The sequence below is a fragment of the Callorhinus ursinus genome, unplaced genomic scaffold (assembly GCF_003265705.2).
Source record: "Callorhinus ursinus isolate GAN/ISIS: 27379988/994484 unplaced genomic scaffold, GSC_fseal_2.0 scaffold8, whole genome shotgun sequence".
NCBI lineage: Eukaryota > Metazoa > Chordata > Mammalia > Carnivora > Otariidae > Callorhinus > Callorhinus ursinus.
The window spans coordinates 47,660,534-47,688,438 of NW_027397070.1; the positions used below are offsets into that span (position 1 = coordinate 47,660,534).

Genomic DNA, 27,905 nt, shown 5'->3' on the forward strand with positions numbered 1-27,905 from the left:
ATTCTTTGTGTGAAATGTCCAGAAGAGGCAAATCCATAGAGACAGACAGTAGATGGTGGTTGCCTAGGGCTAGGTGGGGAGAAGAGGGTCTGGGGAGTGGCTGCCAGTAGGCATAGGGGTTTCTTTTTGGGGTAATGACAATGTTCTAAAATTAGTTTGTGGTGATGGTTCCACTAAAGACCCCTGAGCTATACATTTGAAGTGTGCGAATTTTATTAGTACGTGAAATAGATCTCAAATCTTAGAAAAGGTAGTTGATATCTAAAAGGTAAAAAGACAAAAAGCCGTCAGTGTAAGCAGTCAAATTGTATTTACTTCTTAGCCAGATTTTTAGTTAAGTGCTTGTTTAGTGCCTGCAGTTCATTATGTCGGCAAGTATTTGTCCCCTTTGTAGGGATGTGCTGTAGGGTCATGAGCAGAAAGATGCCTGCGTCCAGCTTTGCCCCTGGTCTTGGACGCTTCCAAGTAAGGTGGTGTGCCTGGGGGACAGCAGCTGTCCCTGGGCCTGGCCTCTCTTGCTTTTTTCCCCGTTTGGAAAGGTGTCAGGCTCCAGAGCATTTCTGTGGCTTTAGTCAGCGCAGAGCAAGGGGGACCTTAACTATAGTTTCAGAGCCTTAAGCTTCCCCTCGTGCTCCAAATCCAAAACAGAGCAGCTGAGAATGGGGCTAGCCAGGCCGCCAATTGCTTCAGTCCCATTGTTAATCCCCCTAATTCTGCCATCCACCAGCACCCCTCCCTCCACACTGTCATGTTGCCCACTTGTGATAGGAGGGAACAAGTGGTTTGGCTTTGAAAGGTGATTCTTTGAGACACCTCGAGTGACCCAGCCCCTGGCTTGCTGGGATGCTCTTGATATTCGTTGCCATGGGGCACCGGAAGTCTCTGGCTAAAGCACACTTGCCAGTCAAACCCAGCCTGAAGAGACAGTAACCTCTCCTGACTCCCCTGAGATCCTGGCCTAGCTAGCAGGCTCGTCGGGGAGAGCATTTCATTGCTAGGTGCGGACAGTGAGAAACTTCCAGTGCCTTTTGGCTCTTAGAGAAGTGTTCATGGTCTGGCATTCGGATTATTAAGTCACTTGAAAGCATGGCCCAGTTGGCGTGGTGATAACTATGTATATTATACACTGTATTTTTGCTTTGCTCTGTCATTACCTGGTCAGGATGTTACAGCTCATTTAAAATTCCATCCATCTTGGGGGCACCTCACTGGCTCAGTCGGTAGGGCATGCCACGCTTGTTCTTTGGGTTGTGAGTTCGAGCCCCATGTTGGGTGTGGAGATCACTTGAGAAAAAAATCTTAAAAATCTTAAAAAAATAAAAAGAATAATAAAATTTCATCTATTTCTTTCACAAACCCTGGTTTTTATGCCCCCTCCAAAAATGAGTCACTTTTCAGTCTATATGTACTTTTTTCACAGAGCCCTAGAACTAAACTCATTCTAATTTCTCTCTGTCCCCAAATTGATGAATTTATCAGTGTACTGAGGTGTTCGTTATATTTACGAAATACCTCCTCATAGCATGTGGACCGAGAAATGCAGCTGGAAATTGGGGGGTAACAGTGCGTGGTAGCGTGTGACTTGCTGTTATGTGTGTTTCTCTAATCCCCACTCACCGTGCTCCTGGCGCTCGCAGAGCGTAAGGAAAGCCTCTTCTCCCTCCTGGGCTCTCCCCTCTTGCTGTAGGAAGGGGAGTAGCAGGAAATGGAATCTGCCCCGGTCATGGGATTTTTGAAAGAAACAAAGCATGATCTGATGAAGAGCAGGTTAATCCTGCTATTTCATTTCCCTTTCAGAGAGGGCAGGGGCTGGATTGTGATATGAAGTATTTGGTTTCACATCTGTTCCAGGAATTATCCTCGGCATAAATCCATTTTTCTTTTAAGCATCCTAAAGCATCCCAGGGAGCTCCTCTTCCCGTGCACCCTTCCTACCCCCACAGTCAATTTCATGGCCACAGAGCAGCTGACAGACTCCCAGAGAGATCATCTTGTCATTGTTACAGGAGGAATCTCTTAAGTCCTGGAGGTCCAAATTTCTGTGGGTCAGTACTATCAGTTTTGGGTCTGCTCTCCACGAAGGTTTGGAATAAAAAGGAAGTAGCATGCCAGCAGTGTGGTATAATGGAAAGAGGACCAATTTAAAAATCAAGAGGAAAGCTTTGCTACTAACTATTTGTATGATCTTGGGCAAGTCACCAAACCTCACTGGAGTCAGGACCCTCATCTGCAAAATTACAGCCATTTCTTAAGGAGTCATAATATATATTTGTACATCTGAGGAGTCTTTCAATAAAGAAACTTGTTTTTCACCCAGCGTTTCTCAAATTTATCTAACACTAGAACTCTTTTTCCTATAATGCTGGTTAACATCTTGACACTTTGAGAAATGAAGTAGAAATCTATAATCTGTCACGAGCCATGTTTGCCAACCTCAGTTGAAACTAACTTTTCAACTTCCAAATCTCATTCATGGGAAAAAGAAACATAATTTCATATATGGCAAGGTGACTTCTAGTTTTAAAAAACTGAACTTAGGACCAAGGCAATTATTCCGACCAACACAGGCTTGTGACTAGAGTTTTGAAAAAGTTCTGTGGAACTTCTCTTTTCAGCTTCCACCTTTCAGATGGTTAGCCTGTTCTTAAGGCCTTTGGGGGTGTGGTAGGAATTTCCTACAAATAATTATTCTCAGCACACTGTTAGGTTCTCATAAGGAATAACTGAATAAATCACAAGATCCCCACCCTGAATTCAGAGACGAAGCATATATACAAGGAAAAATCGGATTCCAGATTTTGGAGTGAGGCAAAGAATGATTACAAATTTATATTTTGAGAAATGTTAGTATATATTATTAATTAAATATCTACTGAGAAGGTGCAGAGCAAACAGGGACTCAAGGCAGTAATAGAAGTAAAACATGAAAGAAAATTCAACAAACTGGATCAGGGGTCAAGTGGGAAGTATATGAGGGGAAAAAAAAATGTGAAAATAGGAGCAGGTAAAGTACTTTTATACCTTGAGAAAGTAGCAGTCACTGACAGAAATATTGAGACTGAAACTAAGTTCTGGCTGAGATCGATTTTAGCCAGACAATCCTAGCATTAGTAAAAAAGTATGGCTAATAAGAGATCTTCACCCTCAGTCTCATCCTGCGTTTACCCTCCACGCTGCTCTTCAAGTGATCTGTTAACAAGAGTCATAATTATGACACTTCCCCACTTAAAAATCTTTAAAAGCTCCCTTCAAAGTGCAGTGGGTAGCCAAAGCCCTTCGTGGTCTTCTCTGTTCTCTACATGTATTTTCCACCACTCCCCTGGCAGGAACCTTGAAATTCCAGTCTTTCTAAGCCACTTGCCGCATTGTCTCACACTCCTGAACCATTGTAGGCACTCTTTTCTTCATTCAGGGAAATCCGGTCTCTTTTTGGCTAACTCTGGCCCATGCTTTGGGCTCCAGATCTTGTCATCACTTCCAAAATTTTTCACTGACCAAAGTGCCCACTTTCATCTCTTAACCACCAACTCCTGTAGCTTCCTTTGCCTTCCTCTGTCATAGAATTTGCTAAAACATTTTATTTTACTTGTTGGCCTCTACCACTAGATTTATAAATTCCCGAGGGGGATCAGGAATAAATGTCATTCAACAAGTCAGTCTCTGGACACTGTTAAGATCAACTATACAGTGTTTATGTCCTGTTAATTACGGGTTTTTTGGTAACTATTTCTATGCTCTCTGTCCATTGGACTTCTCAGAGGAAACAGTAACTCCATGCCATTTTTGCTGTGAACTTTCCCCTGGTGTTCAGGGGCTGTATTCCTTCACCCAGAAACTAATGTGGGGGAAAAACAAGCATATGATCGAGTACCTATCTTTAATAAGCTAAAGATATTAAATCCACTACTTACTGACTGTTAAAAAGATTAGGAGATTTATACAGACATCTTCTAGAATTGACTCAGTAACAAACTAGGGTGTATGTGCCCATACTTTATGAATTGACCATTTTTGGAATATAGTTGTTTGCTTACACCTACTTTTCATTCATTCCAACACAGCCCCCATCAAAAATAAGAATGCAAAATCAAGCATCTTTTAACTGAAATTTGTTTGTTTAGGGTAACATCTTGAATCCCCGGAGAAAACGGTAACAGACAGATATTCAGTAGGTTTCTATTCATTGGTGAACTCATGCTATCATTATTGCTTCTAGAATTCCCTGATGGCATTAGATTTTTCTTCAGTGACCCATCATTGTGGAAATGTATAAAAATCACCTTTTACCAAAAATACACAACTCAAAATCCCTTGCGAGGCCTCCCAGATCCCATTTGCTAGTGGCAGAGAGTAGAAGTACGTATTTCTGAACAGTAATTTTTGATACCCTCACCACCCCTGATACCACTTCCAGTTAAAAACCAATGTTCTCAGGCAGTAAGCCCTAGCCATCCAGGCAGAGAAGTTAAGTCCTGACTGACTGAACAGAATGGGGTGGAATGTTGAGAAAATGAGAATAGCTGTTGCTTTCTACACCCATTGTAACTCATAGCTATTTTCATAATGTTGGTGGAAAGTGGTAACTGGTGGCCTCGTCACCATGAGTAACCTTGTATGTGACCCACTGTCTGAGAAGAGACCTCGGGTGACTAAAATATAGCGCATTCTGAAATGTGTTAAAATGGTTTTTTAAGATTTATTTATTTTAGGGAGTATATACAGTGAGGAGGGAAGAGGGAGAGAGAACCTTAAGCAGACTCTACACTGAGCTCAGAGTCTGACGCAGGGCTCAATCCCAAGACTCAAACCAAAACCAAGTCTGACACTTAACTGACTGTGCCAGCCAGGTGCCCCAAGATGTTTATTTTTTAAATAGGTAACTTTTCTTAGCTGAGTTAGACACTCATATAGGTATGTTTAATATTAAAATTAGTTTTGAGCCCTCCTGCCTCCGGGATCTGCCATCTGGAAACAAAAGAGGCAGTTTGGGAGATGATCCAATACAACATTTTTAAAATACTGTACACCTATTAACAAATTGTAGAAGAAGAAAATTTCACCTTACTGACTGAAAGATACAAACAGCAAATATGTAAGGACACAATACAGTAGGAAAAATCCTGGACTCAGGTTCTGTTACCATACCTGCCACTTAGTAACTGGGATCTGAAACAATTAACTTCTCTAGGCTCAGTTTCACTGTCTGTAAAATGGAAATAACATTCATTTAGAAATACGTGTTGACTGCCTGAATTTTGCCTGGCACCTGACTTCGGATAGCTTCCGTGTCTTCTTCATGGGGTTGCTGTGAAAGCTAGACGGCATGCTGCATGAACAAATGTTGTTGGTGTTTTTCACTGTCAAGTGACACCTAGAGCAGTCTTGGCCTCCAGTCATCAAAGACTTATTTTTGGCAAAAGAAAAAAAAAATACAACTGATTCATTTGCAGTAAGGTTTGAAGCAAAGAAAAATTTGGCCTTAACTCCAATTAACTGAAAGTTCCAAGTAGCTACAGTATTCTTTGCCCAAGCATTCCAGTTAATACAGGTTTTTCTTTGTTGGTATGTGAGGTCATTGGTGGTTAGTAGTCATCTGTTACACTGTAAAACACATAACATATTTTACCCCCAAACTTATGGCTTAAAACAAAAAACATTTGTTATATCACACTTTTTATGGCTCAGGCATCCTAGCTTAGCTGCATACCTCTGGCTCAAGGTCTCTTGATGAGGTTGTAGGCAAGCTGTTGGCTGGGAGCTGGGAGCTCATCCGAAGGTTCATCTGGGAAATCTACTTCCAATTCACTCACATGGTTGTTGGCAGGCCTCTTTCCACTTGGGCCCCTTCAGAGGCCTGCTGTTACGGACTGAAATGTGACCCCCAGATTCATATGTTGAAGTCTTAACCCCCATTACCTCAGAATGTGACTGTATTTGTACATAGGGCCTTTAAAATGGTGACTAAGTTAAGAGAATGGGCCCTAATCCAACCCAACTGGTGTCTTTCTAAGGGGAGGAACGTAAGACACCAGGGATGCACCCACACAGAGAAAGACTCTGTGAGGACACAGGGAAAAGACAGCCATCTGTAAACGAAGGAGAAAGGCCTCAGAAGGAACCAAACCCGCGGACACTTTGATCTTCCTCCTGAACTATGAGAAACAGTAAATTTCTGTTGTTGAAGCCACCCAGTCTGTGGTGTTTGGTTGTGGCAGCCCTACCACACTAATATAGCTACCTTACAACAACATGGCAGCTGCCTCCCCTGGGCAAGCAATCCATGAGAAAGTGAGAAAGCACCCACATAGAAGCCACAGTCTTTTTATAACTTAATCTTGGAAGTGATACCCTGTAACTTCAGCTCTATGTCTCTTTGTTAGAAGCGAGTAAGTCCAGTCAGTCCATACTCAGGAGGGGATTTCAGAGGGCATGGAGAGTAGGAAGTGGAAGTCACAGGAGGCCATCTTAAAGGCTGCCTACCAAACTAGTTTAGATTTGTTTTTAACAAAGTAAAAATTAAAAGTTAACAGATGGACAAACTGACATATTTTACATGTGTAGATTCAATGTCATCAAATACACGGGCACCGTGGCTGATATAATCTATAGGCCGTACTACCATTCTGTAAAGCTAAGATTGTTCTGATTTGGAAAATGTAAAATTTTGACATTTCTAGGGGTGAAAAAAAGATCATTTTATGGACAAGATTGAAGAGAAATAGTCCAGTGAATCCTCTGTGTCTAGTACAGGGATGCATACCAAGGGGTGTGCAGGGGGATGGGAGGGAAAGACGAGGGAAGATACCGTGAGTTTTAAAAAAGCATGGTCAAACCATAATATAACCTTCTGTAGGGAAAGCGAGAAGAAACAGCTTTTATAAAACAAAGTACAGAAAGTAAAACTGAACAAAATCTTCCTGGCTGATAGAACATAGGTCATACAGAGTTGAGAAACTGCTCTAATTTCTCTTTTATTGTTAATAGACAAAAAGAGGGATAAGGGATAGTGGGTTGGAGGTGGGCATGCAGTGAGCCATAATACCCAGAGGGGGGTACATTTTAGAAAATCTGGGGAGGAGTGAAAAATGATTAGTGGGCTCTATGCATTAGTGTGGAAGGCAAATACAAACTAACAGACATATTCAGGAGCCTTTCAAGAGCTAATAGGAAGAACTCTACAAGAGGAGGGTGGGTGATAGTTGAACCCAAGCTTTAGTTCAAAGGATCCCAAGGACATCTGCTCTGTGGTGATGGCAAGCTGACATCTGATTCCTCGGTAAGTATGCTGGGATTCCAGTAGCTTTAGCCTCTAAAATTAGTAGCGTTGTCAGCTTGATTGTCTCGTGTTTTTCTAACGATCAGAGTCTGTGTGGCAAAGCTATCATTATTCCCAAGCACAGTCAGATTTCTTTTCACCAACAGCCCTCCTTTTGTCCTCTTAAATGATGCTAACATGAGGTTAAACTCTCCCTTTACCTTCCAGAACATTCTAAGAACTATCACTTAACACCTCCAAATACTGAGCTTCAATAATTTGGCTCCTGCTTCATCGGAACTCCCCTTTGGGTGGCCTTTTGTTTTAAGAGAGGAAGAAGCTGTTTCCTGTTATCTCCTGGTTGCACAATAACAAGATGACAGACCAATTCTAGGTCTCTCTTAGTTTTCCTTACACAAAGCTGTGGAACCAGAGTGGGACAGTACGGGGATCTCACAAGGTGACCCTCCTGAAAAAGGTGCCTTCAGATTAGAATAATAATTCTATGGATTATCTAAAGAGGTCCCCTGAAGTAGATGTTTCTGTTGGTATGGAACAATTTCTGAGATAGATTGTTAAATAAAAGATACCCAAAAAACCCACTGAAGGTTATGTTCCCATTTGTATAAAAAGGGGAGCAGGAATATACATTTGTATGTGCATAGGCTGCTCTGAGAAGGACACACACACACACACACACACACACACACACACACACACACACACAAACACACACACCAGGGATGAGTCTGGGGTGGAAGACACTTTTAACCCTATACCTTGTATTATTTGATTTTTTTTTTTTTAATTTGTGCATGGGTTTGTTTGGTTTTTTTTTGTAGTTAGGGAGCTATTAAAAAAATGCCTTTGTTTTTCAGTTATTCATAGAGGTTTTTTTTAATTCCAGTATAGTTAACATACAGTGTTATATTAGTTTCAGGGGTACAATATAATGGTTCAACAATTCTATACATGACTCTGCTCATCATGATAAGTGTGCTCTTAATCCCCTTCCCCTGTTTTAACCATCCCCCCACCAACTCCCCTCTGATACCCTCCCCAGTTTGTTCTCTGTATTTAAAAGTCTGGTTTTTTTGTTTGTCTCTTTTTTCTTTATTCATTTGTTTTGTTTCTTAAATCCACATATGAGTAAAATCATATAGTATTTGTATCTCTGATTTATTTCACTTAACGTTATGCCCTCTAGATCCATCCACGTTGTTGCACATGGCAAGATTTCATTCTTCTTTATGGCTAAGTAATATTCCTGTGTGTGTGTGTGTGTGTGTGTGTGTGTGTGTGTGTGTGTGTACTGCATCTTTATCCATTCATCGGAGGGACACTTGGGTCACTACCATATTTTGGCATTGTAAATACTGCAATAAACGCAAGGGTGCATATATCTTTTCAAATTAGTGTTTTTGTTTTCTTTGGGTAAATACCCAGTAGTGGAATTACTGGATCATATGGTAGTTCTATGTTTAATTTTTGAGGAACCTCCATACTGTTTTCCAGAGTGGCTGCACCAGTTTGCATTCCCACCAACAGTGCATGAGGGTTCATTTTTCTCCACATCCTCACCAGCACTTGTTTTGTCTTTTGTTTTTGATTTTAGCCATTCTGCCAGGTGTGAGGTGATAGCTCATTGTAGTTTTGATTTGCATTTCCCTGACTGTAAGTGAGGGTAAGCATCTTTTCATGTGTCTGTTGGCCATCTGTATGTCTTCTTTGGAGAAGTGTCTGCTCATGTCTTCTGCCCATTTTTAATTGGATTATTTAGGTTTTTTTCATGTTGCATTACATAAATTCGTTATATATTTTGGATATTAACCCCTTACCATATATATCATTTGCAAATGTCTTCTCCCACTCAGTAGGTTGTCTTTTTGTTTTGTTTCCTTTGCTGTGTGGAAGCTTTTTATTTTGATGTAGTCCCAACATTTTATTTTTGCTTTTGTTTCTCTTGCCATCGAGAAGAATGCTGCTACAGCCGACATGAGAGAAATTATTGCTTGTGCTCTCTTATAGGATTTTTATGGTTTCAGGTCTCTCATTTAGGTCTTTAACCCATTTTGAGTTTATTTTTGTGGATGGTGTGAGAAAGTGGTCCAGTGTCATTCTTCTGCACGTAGCTGTCCAGTCTTCCCAGCACCATTTGTTGAAGAGATTGGCTTTTTTCCCCCGTGACATATTCTTGCCTCCTTTGTCATAGATTAATTAATCGTATAATCATGGGTTTATTTCTGGGTTTTCTATTCTGTTCTATTGATCTATGTCTGTTTATGTGCCAGTGCCATATTATTTTGACTAAAAATTGATTACTTCCAGTTTTGTTCTTTTTCAAGATTGCTTTGGCCATTCAGGGTCTTCTGTGGTTCCGTACAAATTTTACGATTATTTGTTCTAGTTCTGTGAAAAATGCTGTTGGTATTGTGATAGTGATTGCATTAAGTGTGTAGATTGCTTTTGGGTAGGATGGACATTTTAACAATATTGGCTCTTCCAGTCCATGAGCATCGAATGTCTTTCCATTTCTTTGTGTCATCTTCAATTTCTTTCATTCATGTTTTAAAGTTTTCAGAGTACAGATCTTTTGCCGCTTTGGTTAAGTTTATTCCTGGGTATCTTATTATTTTTGGTGCAGTTGTAAATGGGATTGTTTTCTTAATTTCTTTTTCTCCTGCTTCATTATTAGTACACAGAAGATGCGTGGATTACTTTTAATATAACACAAATAGAATCAGTTTTTAAAGAAAGGCATTGCAGGGGCGCCTGGGTGGTTCAGTTGGTTAAGCAACTGCCTTCGGCTCGGGTCATGATCCTGGAGTCCCAGGATCGAGTCCCACATCGGGCTCCCTGCTCAGCGGGGAGTCTGCTTCTACCTCTGACCCTCTCTCCTCTCGTGTTCTCTCTCTCATTCTCTCTCTCTCAGATAAATAAATAAAATCTTTAAAGAAAAAAAAATAAAGAAAGGCATTGCAGAAAGGAAATTTTAGTTCCCACATAAAGCCTTTGAACTCATGCTGTGTTCTCTCACGTGGTCGCCTGGAGTTTTCCAGTTCTCTCTTCTTGTCATTGCAGTTTAAAAACTCATGACAGCAGGGGCCGCTAGCCATTGAGCACCTGCTCTACCCCAAGTGCTGGGGGGTTTACATAGAGTTTCTTGACTTAATCATCACAGCAATCACATGAGGATGTTTCTTCCTGCCTCATTTTTTAGCTGAGACTTGTATATTCCTTCCTCTGGTACTTTTTAGAAGATGGAGAGGACACAGTTCCAAGACAGATTTTCTGCCAAATGCCTGACTAGCACTTTGCTTCAGGAAAACCTAGAGTGACCCTTCTTCTGAAGGGTGCATTGGTCAGTTCTGCCCTTGAGTTTTTCCCTTCTGTTTGTGTGATCCTTTCTCTGGGCTTATTATTTTATTCATGTTCAGAACTTTGGCTTCATTCTAACAATCCTGTCATGGGAGTCTCCAGCACTGGTACCCAGAATCCATTACAGTAACAAATTCCATCCACACACCTAAGAAAAAGGATTCATCTGTGAACTCACACGATCAGAGAGAATTAGGGTGCCTCCAGCTAAGTGTCATGTGAGATCTTTCCTTTTCTCCATCTCTCTCTCTGCCTCATGTTCCTTCTGTCCATCTTTCTCCATCTCTTTTCGTTTCTTTTCACAACTCCATAAACCTCCCTCTTTCCTTCTTTATATGGTTTCTTCCGTGTAGCAGATCAGTGGAGGGGTATAGTTTGAGCAGCTCCAGCCTTACTCTTTCCAGTTTAATGACCACAGAGTACAAACAGTATTTCTCTTTCTATGTTAGTATATAGAAATCCCAAGGAAGGGCTGTGATTGGCTTGGCTTGGATGATATAACCAACTCTTATGGCAGTTGCTGTGGCCCCGGCGGTGGGGACTTTGGCTAGGTCTGGATCACCTGCCAGCTTTTGTGATCAAGAGGGTATGAGACTCTCTTAACTCTAGAGAACAAACTGAAGGCTACCAGAGGGGGAGAGGGGTGGGGGCATGGGTGAAGTAGGTGAAGGGGATTAAGGAGTGCACTTGTCCTGATGAGCACTGGGTAATGTATGAAATCATTGAGTCACTATATTGTATACCTGAAACTCACTTAACACTGTATGCTGACTATACTGGAATTTAAAAAAAAAAAAAGGTCATGGTTACTGACATTCTTGGTCCGGCCCTAATCACCACATTAGAATAGAGCAAGTGGGGAGCAGTTTTCCAAAGGAAGTGAAAGGAGCTGAGACCACAAGCAGATGGGAAGGGATGTTAGGAGACAAAAACAGTAGATTTCCCCTACTTTCAGCCCAGAGCTTCTTCGCAACTATGCAAATATGGAGTTAAATAAGACAATGTGTGCAATAAATACTTCATATGGTGCCTGCAGCAGAGTAAATGATAGAGCAATAACTGGTATTGACTTTCTTCTTTAATTGTGGCAAAATATACTTAACACGGAATTTACCACTTTCATCATTTTTAAATGTACGGTTCAGTGGATTAAGTACATTCATATTTTTGTGCAATCATCACCACCATCCATCTCTAGAACTCTTCTTTTACAAAACTAAAACTCTACCCATTAAACAATAACTCCCCATTCTCCTCTCCCCCTCCTCCTGGCAACCACATCCTCTTTTTCTGTCTCTCTGAATTTGACTATTCTAGATATCACATATAAGTGGAATCATGCAGTATTTGTCTTTTCATGACTGGCTTTATCTCACTTTGCATAATGTCGTCAAGGTTCAGCCATGTTGTGTCATGTGTCAGAATTTCCTTCTTGTAAAGCTGAATAGTACTCTCTTGTATGTGTATACCACATTTTATTTATTAATTCATCTGTCAGTGGATACTTGATTTGCTTCAACCTTTTGACTCTTGTGAGTAATGCTGCTGTGAAAATGGGTGGACAAATATCTGGTCAAGTCTACTTTCAGTTCTTCTAGATGTATATCCAGAAGTAGAGTTACTGAATCATATAGTAATTCTATTTTTAATTTTGTGGAGACCCGCCATATTGTTTTCCATAGCAGCTGCACCATTTTATATTCCTACCAGCAGTGCTCAAGGGTTCCCTTTCTCCACATCCTCACCAACACTTTTTTGTTGTTGTTGTTCGTAGCCATGCTAATGGTTGAGATGTAGCCATGCTAATGGGTGAAGTGGCTGTAAGTTCTTTAAACCTTGGTAAGTGGGCTAATCCAAGTGCCACTGACAGAAGTAGGACACCCAGTGTAGTGGATGAGGGGGACAGATAACACTGAGTATTTTAAAAGTCAAATTTGACATGATGGCTGAACATTGAACTCAGAAGTCTTCTCAAAGCCAGGGAAGAGTTCAAGCCAGATGTAGAGTTTAGCAGTCATCCATATAGAATTACCTGTTAAAGCCGTAAGTGGATAAATTCTCTGAGGGAAAGATGTAAAAAAAAGAGCAGCAAAGTACAAAGAAGAAAGCAGATACAGGGGAACCATCCAAGGAGGCAGCCTTGAGAGGCACTGGATAGTTAAAAATCTCAGAGACCCACAGAGGGGAGGAGGAAGAGTCAAGAGGGTGGGAATGATTGATGAGCTCAGATGATATTTTTTAATTGCCTATAATTAAAATTTTGTTAAATTGAATCATATTCATGTGAATACTTCCCTGGAGAGTCCCTGATAATTTTCAGAATGTTTGCGTGTGGATTATCTTATTTAGCCCTTAATCCAGTGAAGTACACAAGTTATGATTCCCATATTATAAGAAAGAAACTGACTCCTGGGGAGATTGAGGTTTTCCTAAAGTTATTGCTTGGTACCTCTCATTTTCCCAAGATGATAAGTTATGGGGGAGCTGAAGGCGGATGATGCCAAGTCAAAATGGACATCAGAGTAGGTTCCCGTCAGACAAGTGCCCCGGCAGCTCATCATCCCTAGCACAGGCGCTTTTCCTCAATACCTCCTGGAAACAATACCTACTGGCTCCTCTCAGGTTCCTGTGAAATACTAAGGAGTTTGATTCTCTAGAGTCTAGAACACTAGTTTGTGAATGATGGGGTCATGACCAAACAGTGGGTCATCAAGACAATTAGTGGGTCATGACGAGGCTCTCCAGAGCCAGGGTGCATGTGTCTTCCCAATTCTGTGAACTCTCAGTAACTTCATCATGTTGGTTACTTGAATTTGACTGTGGTGGAAATCAGCGAACACCACAAAGCTGGGGCCTTTGTTTGTTTTACCCCAGAGAACCGGTTGTTCAACCTTCACTAGCAAACCACTGATCATAACCCTCATTTCTTCCTCTTCCCTCCCACCCCTCCTGCAATGGAACAGAATAGAATAGAAAGAAAAAATAGTGAGGGTCTATCTGTAATAAAAATAAGGATTGTTTTGTGAGACTTCTGTTTAGGTCAAAAAGATATTTATGTATGTATTCATATAAGATGTACTTTTTTACTAAAAATAAGTTTGAAAGTCAGTTGTCTAGGGTCCCTTCATTTACCTTCCTCAAGTACTTAAAAGTCTGCTGTTCTGCTGGTCTTTAGGCAAAGAACTGCTAGTATCCAGCATCTTTTTTGAATGTTTGCTGTATCTACTGTCTGGGAGGAATGGGACTGAATTAGTATCAGGCTAGAAATTAATGTCCTAGAATAGAGAAAATCCTTCTGCAGATCAGTTCTTTTGAACTCAAAGCTATATAAAAAAATCTCTTTTTAGACCCCACCAAAGATTTCTCTACAGTGAGCATGTATTTGTCCTATGCTCAGAAAACAATAATCATTATTATTAAATCACAAAGATTAGAAGGCCAATAAATAGCAGAAATCAGACTTAAGCACATAGCCCTGTGTTAGTCTACCATTCTTCATTATGAGAATTTTCTATAAAGAAATTAAATCTTTTTAAGAAAGTAAATAAACTTTTTTTTAAATTTTTTATTGTTATGTTGATCACCATACATTACATCATTAGTTCTTGATGTAGTGTTCCATGATTCATTGTTTGTGCATAACACCCAGTGCTCCACGCAGAACGTGCCCTCCTTAATACCCATCACCGGGCTAACCCATCCCCCCACCCCCTCCCCTCTAGAACCCTCAGTTTGTTTTTCAGAGTCCATTGTCTCTCATGGTTCGTCTCCCCCTCTGACTTACTCCCCTTCATTCTTCCCCTCCTACTATCTTCTTCTTTTTCTTTTTTCTTAACATATGTTGCACTATTTGTTTCAGAAGTACAGATCGGCGACTCAACAGTCTTGCACAATTCACAGTGCTCACCAGCACATACCCTCCCCAATGTCTGTCACCCAGCCACCCCAACCCTCCCACCCCCCACCACTCCAGCAACACTCAGTTTGTTTCCTGAGATTAAGAATTCCTCCTATCAGTGAGGTCATATGATACATGTCTTTCTCTGATTGACATTTCACTCAGCGTAACACCCTCCAGTTCCATCCACGTCATTGCAAATGGCAAGATCTCATTCCTTTTGATGGCTGCATAATATTCCATTGTGTATATATACCACCTCTTCTTTATCCATTCATCTGTCGATGGACATCTTGGCTCTTTCCACAGTTTGGCTATTGTGGACATTGCTGCTATAAACATTGGGGTGCACGTACCCCTTCGGATCCCTACCTTTGTATCTTTGGGGTAAATACCCAGTAGTGCAATTGCTGGATCGTATGGTAGCTCTATTTTCAACTGTTTGAGGAACCTCCATACTGTTTTCCAGAGGGGTTGCACCAGCTTGCATTCCCACCAACAGTGTAGGAGGGTTCCCCTTTCTCCACATCCCCGCCAACATCTGTCATTTCCTGACTTGTTAATTTTAGCCATTCTGACTGGTGTGAGGTGGTATCTCATTGAGGTTTTGATTTGGATTTCCCTGATGCCGAGCGATGTTGAGCACTTTTTCATGTGTCTGTTGGCCATTTGGATGTCTTTGGAAAAATGTCTGTTCATGTCTTCTGCCCATTTCTTGATTGGATTATTTGTTCTTTGGGCGTTGAGTTTGATAAGTTCTGTATAGATTTTGGAGACTAGCCCTTTATCTGATATGTCATTTGCAAATATTTTCTCCCATTCTGTCGGTTGTCTTTTGGTTTTGTGGACTGTTTCTTTTGCTGTGCAAAAGCTTTTTATCTTGATGAAATCCCAGTAGTTCATTTTTGCCCTGGCTTCCCTTGCCTTTGGCGATGTTTCTAGGAAGAAGTTGCTGCGGCTGAGGTTGAAGAGGTTGCTGCCTGTGTTCTCCTTTAGGATTTTGATGGACTCCTGTCTCACGTTTAGGTCTTTCAACCATTTGGACTCTATTTTTGTGTGTGGTGTAAGGAAATGGTCCAGTTTCTTTCTTCTGCATGTGGCTATCCAATTTTCCCAACACCATTTGTTGAAGAGACTGTCTTTTTGCCATTGGACATTCTTTCCTGCTTTGTCAAAGATAAGTTGACCATAGAGTTGAGGGTCCATTTCTGGGCTCTCGATCCTGTTCCATTGATCTGTGTGTCTGTTTTTGTGCCAGTACCATACTGTCTAGATGATGACAGCTTTGTAATAGAGCTGGAAGTCCGGAATTGTGATGCCGCCAGCTTTGCTTTTCTTTTTCAATATTCCTCTGGCTATTCGGGGTCTCTTCTGGTTCCATACATATTTTAGGATTATTTGTTCCATTTCTTTGAAAAAAAGTGGATGGTATTTTGATGGGGATTGCACTGAATGTGTAGATTGCTCTAGGTACCATTGACATCTTCACAATGTTGGTTCTCCCAAGCCATGAGCATGGAACGTTTTTCCATTTCTTTGTGTCTTCTTCAATTTCTTTCATGAGTATTTTATAGTTTTCTGAGTACAGATCCTTTGCCTCTTTGGTTAAATTTATTCCTAGGTATCTTATGGTTTTGGGTGCAATTGTAAATGGGATCGATTCCTTGATTTGTCTCTCTTCTGTCTTGTTGTTGGTGTATAGGAATGCCACTGATTTCTGTGCATTGATTTTATATCCTGCTACTTTACTGAATTCCTGTATGAGTTCTAGCAGTTTTGGGGTGGAGTCTTTTGGGTTTTCCACATGCAGTATCATATCATCTGCAAAGAGTGAGAGTTTGACTTCTTCTTTGCCGATTTGGATGCCTTTGATTTCTTTTTGTTGTCTGATTGCTGTGGCTAGGACTTCTAATACTATGTTGAATAGCAGTGGTGATAGTGGACATCCCTGCCGCGTTCCTGACCTTAGGGGGAAAGCTCTCAGCTTTTCTCCATTGAGAATGATATTCGCTGTTGGTTTTTCATAGATGGCTTTTATGATATTGAGGTATGTACCCTCTATCCCTATCCTCTGAAGAGTTTTGATCAAGAAAGGATGCTATACTTTGTCAAATGCTTTTTCTGCATCTATTGAGAGGATCATATGATTCTTGTTCTTTCTTTTGTTAATGTATTGTATCACGTTGATTGATTTGCAGATGTTGAACCAACCTTGCAGCCCAGGGATAAATCCCACTTGGTCGTGGTGAATAATCCTTTTAATGTATTGTTGGATCCTATTGGCTAGTATTTTGGTGAGAATTTTTGCATCCATGTTCGTCAAGGATATTGGTCTGTAATTCTCCTTTTTGATGGGGTCTTTGTCTGGTTTTGGGATCAAGGTAATGGTGGCCTCATAAAATGAGTTTGGAAGTTTTCCTTCCATTTCTATTTTTTGGAACGGTTTCAGTAGAATAGGTATTAATTCTTCTTTAAATGTCTGATAGAATTCCCCTGGGAAGCCATCTGGCCCTGGGCTTTTGTTTGTTGGGAGATTTTTGATGACTGCTTCAATTTCCTTAGTGGCTATAGGTCTGTTCATGTTTTCTGTTTCTTCCTGGTTCAATTTTGGTAGTTGATACATCTTTAGGAATGCACCCATTTCTTCCAGGTTATCTAATTTGCTGGCATAGAGTTGCTCATAATATGTTCTTATAATTGTTTGGATTTCTTTGGTGTTGGCTGTGATCTCTCCTCTTTCATTCATGATTTTGTTGATTTGCGTCACTTCTCTTTTCTTTTTGATAAGTCTGGCCAGGGGTTTATCAATCTTGTTAATTCTTTCAAAGAACCAGCTCCTAGTTTCGTTGATCTGTTCTACTGTTCTTTTGGTTTCTAGTTCATTGATTTCTGCTCTGATCTTTATTATTTCTCTTCTCCTGCTGGGTTTAGGCTTTATTTGCTGTTCTTTCTCCAGCTCCTTTAGGTGTAGGGTTAGGTTGTGTATTTGAGACCTTTCTTGTTTCTTGAGAAAGGCTTGTATTGCTATATACTTTCCTCTCAGGACCGCCTTTGCTGTATCCCAAAGATTTTGAACAGTTGTGTTTTCATTTTCATTGGTTTCCATGAATTTTTTTAATTCTTCTTTAATTTCTTGGTTGACCCATTCATTCTTTAGTAGGATGCTCTTTAGCCTCCATGTATTTGAGTTCTTTCCGACTTTCCTCTTGTGGTTGAGTTCTAGTTTCAAAGCATTGTGGTCTGAAAATATGCAGGGAATGATCCCAATCTTTTGGTACCGGTTGAGACCTGATTTGTGACCTAGGATGTGATCAATTCTGGAGAATGTTCCATGGGCACTAGAGAAGAATGTGTATTCCGTTGCTTTGGGATGGAATGTTCTGAATATGTCTGTGAAGTCCATTTGGTTCAGTGTGTCATTTAAAGTCTTTATTTCCTTGTTGATCTTTTGCTTAGATGATCTGTCCATTTCGGTCAGGGGGGTGTTAAAGTCCCCCACTATTATTGTATTGTTGTCAATGTGTTTCTTCACTTTTGTTATTAATTGCCTTATATAATTGGCTGCTCCCATGTTCGGGGCATAGATATTTACAATTGTTAGATCTTCTTGTTGGATAGACCCTTTAAGTAGGATATAGTGTCCTTCCTCATCTCTTATTACAGTCTTTGTTTTAAAATCTAATTTGTCTGATATAAGGATTGCCACCCCGGCTTTCTTTTGGTGTCCATTAGCATGGTAAATGGTTTTCCCCCCACTTCACTTTCAATGTGGGGATATCTTTGGGTCTAAAATGAGTCTCTTGCAGACGGCATATTGATGGGTCTTGTTTTTTAATCCAATCTGATAGCCTGTGTCTTTTGGTTGGGGCATTTAGCCCTTTTACATTCAGGGTAACTATTGAAAGGTATGAATTTAGTGCCATTGTATTGCCTGTAAGGTGACTGTTACTGTATATTGTCTGTGTTCCTTTCTGGTCTATGCTGCTTTTAGGCTCTCTCTTTGCTTAGAGGACCCCTTTCAATATTTCTTGGAGGGCTGGTTTCGTGTTTGCAAATTCCTTTAGGTTGTGTTTGTCCTGGAAGCTTTTTATCTCTCCTTCTATTTTCAATGACAGCCTAGCTGGATATAGTATTCTTGGCTGCAGATTTTTCTCGTTTAGTGCTCTGAAGATATCTTGCCAGTCCTTTCTGGCCTGCCAGGTCTCTGTGGATAGGTCTGTTGCCAATATAATATTTCTACCATTGTAGGTTAGATATCTCTTCTCCCGAGGTGCTTTCAGGATTTTCTCTTTGTCTCTGAGACTCGTAAGTTTTACTATTAGATGTTGGGGTGTTGACCTATTTTTATTGATTTTGAGAGGGGTTCTCTGTGCCTCCTGGATTTTGATGCCTGTTTCCTTCCTCACATTAGGGAAGTTCTCTGCTATTATTTGCTCCAATATACCTTCTGCCCCTCTCTCTCTTTCTTCTTCTTCTGGGATCCCAATTATTCTAATGTTGTTTCGTCTTATCGTATCACTTATCTCTCGAATTCTGCCCTCGTGATCCTGTAGTTGTTTCTCTCTCTTTTTCTTAGCCTCTTTATTTTCCATCATTTGGTCTTCTATATCGCTGATTCTCTCTTCTGCCTCATTTATCCTAGCAGTTAGTGCCCCCATTTTTGATTGCACCTTAACAATAGCCTTTTTGATTTCAACTTGGTTAGATCTTAGTTCTTTTATTTTTCCAGAAAGGGTTTCTCTAATAACTTCCATGCTTTTTTCAAGCCCAGCTAGTATCTTTAAAGTCATGATTCTGAACTCTAGGTCCAACATCGTACTAATGTCCGTATTGAGTAGGTCCCTGGCTGACGGTACTACCTCTTGTTCTTTTTGCTGAGGTGATTTTTTTCGTCTTGTCATTTTGTCCAGAGGAGAATAGATGAATGAGAGAACAAAATGCTAACAGGTTAACAACGTCCCCAGCAAATATATTGTATACAAATCAGAAAAGACCTGAAACCAGGGGAAAAGAAAGGGAAAGAAAGAAAAAGAAAGAAAAAAAAGAAAAGATAAAAACAAAAACAGAACAATACAAAAAAAGCAGAATATGATCAAATATGATCAGGCTAGTGCATAGATCAGTGCCACACACTAGATTTTGGGCATATTTTGGTCTGTTAGAAAAAAGTGCCTCCTAAAATTTTAAAGGAAGAAAGACATATATGTACAAAATAAGGGTTGATACAATGAAGGGATGGAAGATGACTGTAAAGATGAAAATTATAAAAGATTTTATAAAAGGAATTGATAAGATAAGTTGTTTGAAAAAAGAAAGAAGAAGATTAAAAAAAAAAAGAAAAAGGAGAGAATGTGATCAGGCAGGAGACTAGAACAAAGCCATACACTAGTGATTTAGGGTATATTTTGATCTGTTAGAAGAAACTGTATCTCAAAATTTTAAAGAGAGAACAACTTATATATATATGCCAAAAATAAGGGTAACTACTATGAAGGGATAAACTATGACTCTAAAAATGAAAAATAAAAAATGTTTTTTCAAAAAAGGGATTGATAAGATGTTGGTTGAAAAGGGGAAAAAGAAAAATTAAAAAAAAAACAGTTAAAAAAATTAACTTTGATGAACTAATGAATCATGGTAAAAAAAAAAAAAGCCATGAATTCTATGTGCAGTATTCCCCTAGCGCTGGAGTTCACCCGTTCTCCCTGATGGGTAAGCTTGGTCTTGGCTTGCGGGCTGTTCGTGCTGATCTTCTGGGGGAGGGGCCTGTTGCCGTGGTTTCCAGATGTCTTTGCCAGAGGCTGAATTGCCCCGCCCTTGTCGGTCTAGGCTAAGCAAGCTGCTGGGGTTTGCTCTCAGGGGCTTTTGTTCCCTGCAAGCTCTCGGTACAGCTTTGGAGGACCAGGGCGAAAATGGTGGCCTCCCAATCTCCACCCGGAGGAGCTGAGAACTTGTGGCCCCACTCCTCAGTGCGCCCCCAGAGAAAAGCAGTCACTCCCGTCTCCCCGGTCTCCGGCCGCACTGCGTGCTCACCCAGCCTGTGACCGAGCGTTGCTATCTCTGGCACCCGACCCCGTGTGGAGTCTCCAAACCCAGCAGATCCCTGCGGTGCGCTCCCGCGCCGCTCCTCCCCGGGCAGGAAGGGGAGGCTCCCCGTCTCTGCCGCTTGTTGGGTCCCTGCTGGAGGAGCAGTGGCCCGACTGGGCCGCGGATCACAGTTTATGGCAACCCCGAGCTGAGAGCCCGCGCCTCGGCTCCGTCTCTGCAGCCGGCTTCCCCGCTCCGATCCGTGGGAGCTCTGCCGCACTCAGGCTCCCCCGGTCTTTCTGTGACCCCAAGAGTCCTGAGACCACACTGTCCCGGGAGGATTCCACCCCCTGCTTAGCCACTGCAGCGACGTCCCTCAGCCGAGCCAACTTCTAAAAGGTCCGATTTTGTGCTCTGCGGCTCTATCACTTGCCAGAAGCGGCCGGCGGAGGCCCCTCCCCCGCCATCTCTCCTCCCGAATATCGCCTCGGATTCACTTCTCCGCACGTCCTACCTTCCAGTAAGTGGTCGCTTCTCTGTTCAGAGAGTTGTTGCTACTCTCCTCTTCAATCTCCTGTTGAGTTCGTAGGTGTTCAGAATGGTTTGTTCCCTATTCAGCTGAATTCCTGAGACCAGACGTAATCTAGGTCTCCTACTCCTCCGCCATCTTGCTCCAACCGCCGTAAATAAACTTTTTATAAATCATTTTCCTTTTAGTGATTTAGTGTTTTGTTTTATAAATCCAGATTTTATATATATTTTTATATATACATACATTTACACTATGTAGAAACATTTTATATATACACTATATATAAACATATATATTAATATCCCAGATATGTTTAAATTGATTATGCATCAAAATAGATAGATGTAGATAGATCATGGAGTCAGATGTCAAGGACTTTGATTTAGATCAGCCTTGCAATTTTTAAATTTTCATAAAAGGGAAATTATTAAATATTCTCATGCAAGAAACCACAACTCTGCAAACATGTTAAACCGTCTGCCCTTCACTATCACAATGGAGTTACAAAAAGAAACATTTTTCACTGAATGACATTGGAAAGTCATCCAGATAGGCTTCTCTCTGTTCCATGATGTCGTTCTATCATGCCCATGTTACTGCTTTGTTGTAGTAAGAAAATGAACCAGAATAAGAGGAACATGGTTTTACAGGCTTATAGGAGTTAAATATGTTTTCAAAAATGAGTTATGGATCATTTTTCTTAGAAGACTTGGGCTTCTTGTATATATGACTTCAGTTTTTTACAGTCGAATTCCTTAAAGTAGCCTCTTATTAAAACTATCCTACACTTACTTGAAAGCAGAAAGAAATTTGCCCCCATAGATGGACCCTTGACTCAGGTTGCGTTTAGCGTCTAAGAGTTCAACCAAGTGCCTTTGTCGTTCGCTAGACGTGGAGAAGGGTTTCCGGGAGGCCTGAGCATGCGGGGTGCTGCTGTGGTCAGCCCGCTCGCTCCCTTCTCCCCTGTGGCTGGCTTCAGGGTGTGTCGGGGGCTACCTCTGCTCTGCACAAACCCCCTCTGCAGCTGTGCCTGGCGCCTCCGTTTCACCCGGCAGGGTTCCAGGAAATGGATCTGATGCTCTTGCACCTGTGTTGTTCATGCCTACACACTGGAGCGGTGCCTGGGAAGGTGAGGGGCCAGCAGGTTGGCCCTCACTCCCCAGCTGTCCCTTTCTCCTAATGTCACTCAGGATATAAATAAAGTGATTCACTCTCTTATCAAACCAGAACATTGCCAGAAGATACCATCAGGGCCACTCTGGCCCATTGAAAAGGCCTTAGGGGGCAAAATCTAAGAGGCACAGGTACAAAGCCTTTGTATTTAGGTCATTTTTAAAAATCAACGTTTTAATTTTATTTCTCCTGTTCACTTCAGACCTGGGAGGGAGAAAAATAACTCCAGCTACAAGTTCATGTTGTTTGAGGTCTGGGCCTTCTTTGGTGGCGTGGAAGTCATGATGCATCCTCTGTTTTTTCTGATCTGGAAAAGCTCTGAGTCAGATGATCTCATTGAAAATGTGCTTCCCTTTCCTCCACACAGCTGATGGGTGGTAGGAGCACTGATCTGGAGCGTGGACTGCTGCTAATCGCACGAGGCTGTGGTGTTGCAGAAGCCAAGTTTGTATTGTTAGCTGGAGATCTTTTGCTACCCATAGGGCGCGCTGCTGTTGATCATTTCCCATATCAGCTGATCCAGTATTTACCAAGCAGCCCCCGTGTAAACATGGACATGGCAAAATGCTAGCAGCTCAGGTCATGTGAAGATTTGTAAGATGCGGTCTCTGCACTTAAAAGAGTGTATCCACGGGACATGAACAACACATGCAAGACAAAGCCCTCCACTCCGACCCCCTGCCCTCAAAAAAGGTGTAAGAAACAATGATTTGGGTGGCTTGGGAAAGTGTGTCAACCATCCCCTCAGGGAACCTACTGATAAAGAGTGAGCCTGAGCGTGATCTGTTCCCTTGGCAGTTCTGCCTGCGTAGCTGCTTCTCATCACTTCACCTGGGCAGATGTTGATCACAGTGTTTAAAATATTTTTATTTGCTGTGTTACAGTAGCACAAGCCAGTTACTTCATATGATGCTAATAGAAGAACAGTAGGCTGGAGGACAGATTGGGTTTGTTGGACTCTAATAGTTGCCAAACCAGTACAATGTCTTTTACAGGTGCTTCAGGATTTTTAAGGGTAATTCTGATAATATTTTATGTTTATGTTGCTTGTTGACTTTAAAACTAACCTAAGAAGATGTAACTTCATTTATTTGGTAAGTGCCAAGTTAGGATATAGATAGTATGAACCATAGGCATTTCAAAAAAAAAAAAGAAAAGAAAAAAAGAAAGAATTTCCAGGTCAGGACATCAAAGCAAAAAAGAAGATGGACAACTTCAATGACCGGTTTTTCAAAATCCTACCAAACAAGAGCCAGGCTGTGATCATGGCCACAGAGGCAGTGAGGGGGGAATGCAGTAACATGGTTGTCCTGTGTATTATTCCTGCCCTGATAATCCCAGAACTGCGACAGTAGGCAGAAGTGGAGATCCAAGCAGCTCTGGACCAGAATTATGGCAGGTGTCAGGGACGACAGATGGAGCGTCTAATTGGAGACCCTTCACATAAAGATAGGACCCCAAAGGGCTGTATTCTCCATGTAAAGGTCAACCAGAAATAAACCTCCCCCCTTCACCTCTACCCCCTCAGGCACTGAAAGAAAATTGCCTATCCTGAGCCTTGGTGCTGAGTGAGATGGAGGAGAGGACTCTCCCCTGATGATTTATAACCACAAACTAGCCCTTGTGTAAGCTTGGCCATGAATTCAAATTCCCTAGATACCCTGAGAAACTTCAAACTGAGAATTTAATCTCAGGTGATCCTAAACTAATAGGGTGGCCCCAGGCATCTAGTAGAATCAAATGCATATTTTTTCTGGAAGGATCTTCCTTCAAATCAAATCTCAAATAATTCTTACAGGTGAAGGTCTAAGAACTGCAAGATCACAGTTTAAAATCACAAAACAAATAAGGAAACATGGCACCATAAGCCAAAGTCAGCAAAATAACAGATAACAATATTAGACACACAAAGACTAAGGTACTGATATTACCAGACATACAATAAAAAGTAAATGTTCTCGTGTTTAAAGAAATTAAAGGAGGGAGTAAAAGTATGAGTAAAATCAAAAGATTAAAATTATGACTAAGCAGATTTGGAAAAGAACTATGTAATACTTTAGAATTGCAAAGAGAGAGTAGAGTAATTACAGTTTTCAAATCAATGAGTGGGCTTAACTGCAGGTAGACCCAGCTGAAAAGGTATTTAATGAACTCAAAGATATATTTAAAGAAATTACGTGAACTGCAGGACAGAAAGAAAAAATGATGAAAAACCAAGTGAGAAAGCCTGATAGATATTTAGATAATTGGAGTTTTGGAGAGAAAAAAAATGAGACAGGGACAATATTTAAAGGGATAATGAATAAAAATATTCCAAAACTAATGGAAGATACAACTGGCTGTAGTGAATCATAATAAATCCACATCTAGACCCCCCATACTGAAACTTTGGGATACTAAAGACAAAAGATGTTAAATTTAAGCACCTCAAGACAAAGGAAGGCTTTCCAAAGGAATGCCAGTGATCGACAATGTACTCCTCAACAGCAATAGTGAAAGCCAAACTATCGTGTGATGTTGGCGTTGATGAGAAAAAATAAGTACCCTGCCAGAAATGTATTTTAAGCAAAAATATCTTTCAAGGAGGAGGATGAAATAAAGACATTTCCAACATGTAAAACCCAGATGGACTTGGCTTCAGTAAACCTTCACCAAAGGAAAGATTCTAAAGAATGTATTTCAAACAGAGGAAGGTGACACCAGAAAAAGGTCTGAGATGCAAAAAGTGACTTATGAGGAGAGAATGTGTAAAAACATGGGCAAATAAAAGCATAATAATCAATAAAGCCATAATGTTCTTGTGAGGATAAAAAGGAGGGGAATGAAAGTATCCGACACCAATACCTGTTGAGACAGAGGGTGTGAAAAGAAAAAAGACGAGAGGGTATGATCAGAGTTAAATTGTCTAACTTGATCTTATAGAGCGAAAAGGTAAAGATAATGATTATTTTCAGCTTTACATAGTCACTATGTACAAATGCAAAAATAAATAGAGAAACTACCAAAAGAATAGAAATTCTAAAACTTTAAGGAGGAAAAGAAAACACAGAAGAGTATGGACAAATAGCACAACTTAAGGGGCACCTGGGTGGCTCAGGCAGTTAAGTGCCCAACTTTTGGTTTCAGCCCAGGTAATGATCTCATGAGTCCTGAGATCGAGCCCCACGTTGGGCTCCATGCTCAGCAGGGAGTTGCTTGAAGATTCTCTCCCTCTACCTCACTAATATAAATCTTTAAAGAAGAACACAGCTCAAGACCGTAGAAATAAATAAAAATCTTTGTAATCACAAAACTGTGAGTGGACTAATGTTCCAGTTAAAGTGAAAGATTGATTCACTCAACAAATGTTTACGGAGCATCTACACTAGGTACATAGCACAGAGCAGTGAATAAAATAGTCCCAAATCCTTAGTTAGAGATATAGACAACAAACCATATTAGTAACACAGTTCATTAGATAATAGTGAGTGTTCTAGAGAAAAAATAAGACTGTAAAAGACAATGGGGAGAGTGACTAAACTTAAAAAAATAATAAAATAGTTTGCAAGTTGTATATATTTTTTTAAATGGTGCAACTGCTTTGGAAATGGTTTGGCAGTTTCTCAAACCTTTAAACATAGGGTTACCATAGGACCCAGCGGTATATGCCCAACAGAAATGAAAACATATGTCCAGAAAACCTTGTACGTGGATGTTTATAGCAGCACGATTGCTAATGTCCAGGAGGCGGAAACAACCCCAGTAGCCATCAACTGATGAGTGAATAAATACACACAGTGGAGTATTATTCAGCCACGAAAAGGCAGAGAGTACTGTTCCGTGCTACAACACAGATGACCCTTGAACACATTACACCAAGTGTGAGAAGCCAGACACAAATGACCACATACTGGATGATTCCACTCATGAAATGTCTAGAATAGGCAAACCTCTAGAGACAGAAAACAGATGAGTGGTTGCCTAGGGCCGGAGGACGAGATGAGGGAGGGTGATGGCTAAGAGGTATAGGGTTTCATCTTCTTTCAATGAAAACATTCTAGAATTGATTGTGGTGATGGATGCGCAGCTCTGAATATAGTACAAGCCACTGGATTCTACACATTAAATGGGTCAATTGTACGGTATGTGGCTTATATATCAATAAAGCTGTTTTGTTTTTTTTTTAATTAATAAGCAGTAAACTCAATAAGAAAATAAGCAAAAGCCACGTCCAGGCATTTCACAGAAGAAAAAACATGTAGCCACGATAGATACTTGAAAAGAGGCTCAACCTCATTCCTAATTGGGAAAATGCTCATTAAAACCACAGTAGGGGGGGCGCCTGCGTGGCTCAGTTGGTTAAGCGACTGCCTTCCGCTCAGGTCATGATCCTGGAGTCCTGGAATCGAGTCCCGCGTCAGACTCCCTGCTTGGCAGGGAGTCTGCTTCTCCCTCTGACCCTCCCCCGTCTCATGCTCGCTCGCTCTCTCTCTCAAAAATAAATAAATAAATCTTAAAAAACAAAACACAGTAGGACACCACTGTATACCCACTGGACCAGCAAATATTTTAAACTCAGGTAATACCCCTTCTCCACAGGTAGGGGAGGTAGAGAAGCTGCCCTGGGGGTGGGGGTGGGGGCGGGAATTGGTACAGACCACTTTGGAATGTAATATGGCATTATTTTTAGAGAGTTGAAGATGCAAGTGTCCATGACCCAGCAGTTACACTCCTAAGTATATAACTGAAGTTCTCCACTTGTGTGCTGAGATCACATATAATAATAGTTATAGCAGCACTGTCAGATCGAAAACCACAAAATTGTAAAAACGAAACAATATTTAGGGTTCAGAGTGTATGTAATAAATAAACCTATTTTTAAAAAGCAAACAAGAGAAGGATAAACACAAAATTCAGGAGAGTGGAAATGGGAAGGCAGTGGGAGGGCCTCACAGGGGATGCAGGGTAATAGTAATATCCTCGTCTTAAACCGGGTGGTGGGGTATAGGTGTATATTGTAGGGATGGAGACAGCGGTCCAAGGCAGAGTGCATTCTGACAACCCAATATTCAACAAAGATTTAGAAAAACTCAGAAGCGTACATGAAGCAGTTTTTCCATGCGGTTCAATACCGAATGCTAATAATGCTGACCTTAAGTTTCTAGAAAAGTTTAACATATACAGCATTTTTTATTTAAGAAGCAAAAGAGATAAAATGTTCTTATCCAGGAAAAAAAGAAGAAGGAAGGGAAGGAGGGGAGGAAGGAAGGAAGGAGGGAAGGAAGGAAGGGAGGAAGGGGAAGGGAAGGAGGAGGGGAGAAAGAAACTAAGAAAAGTACACAAAAAAAGCAGCATAACAGGAGTGTGTTAGAAAGGTTTCCAACAAAAATGGTTAAAATGAAAAGTCTTCAAGTTCAAGGTGAACATTTATTTGGCCACAACTTCTTTAATCCTCAGTAGTGCTAACTAAACCAGACGTTGCTGTAAGTAAAACCCCACACTCATTTCGGTCACTTAGTGGTTGGTTCTCTCTTTTTCAGATCCTGCTCACACTGAGAGATGAGCCGCAACCGCACGGAGGAAGAACCTGTTTGCGACTCCTGCTCCAGCAGGGGCGTGGGGCCGAAGCATCCACCAGCGCTGCAAGGGGTCCGCGGTATTTT

At 41.0% G+C, this 27,905-nt stretch overlaps 1 protein-coding gene across 11 annotated transcripts in view; it reads left to right on the forward strand.

Annotated features, from left to right (window-relative positions):
- TTLL5 (tubulin tyrosine ligase like 5) overlaps window positions 1–27,905 on the forward strand; it is a 276,644-nt gene that overhangs the window by 248,038 nt on the left and 701 nt on the right. For 3 of the 11 annotated variants that reach the window (XM_073895595.1, XM_073895601.1, XM_025869611.2), the window contains one exon: window positions 27,783–27,897. Coding sequence is in view for 6 of the 11 variants with exons in the window: in XM_073895591.1 (XP_073751692.1) it covers window positions 27,783–27,805 (23 nt within the window). In the remaining 5 variants the exon portion in view is untranslated. Of the gene's footprint in view, window positions 1–2,006; window positions 2,277–22,630; window positions 22,708–27,782; window position 27,905 lie in introns of those variants that run through there. The other 8 variants (XM_073895594.1, XM_073895600.1, XM_073895591.1 and 5 more) reach the window with 4 other exon arrangements.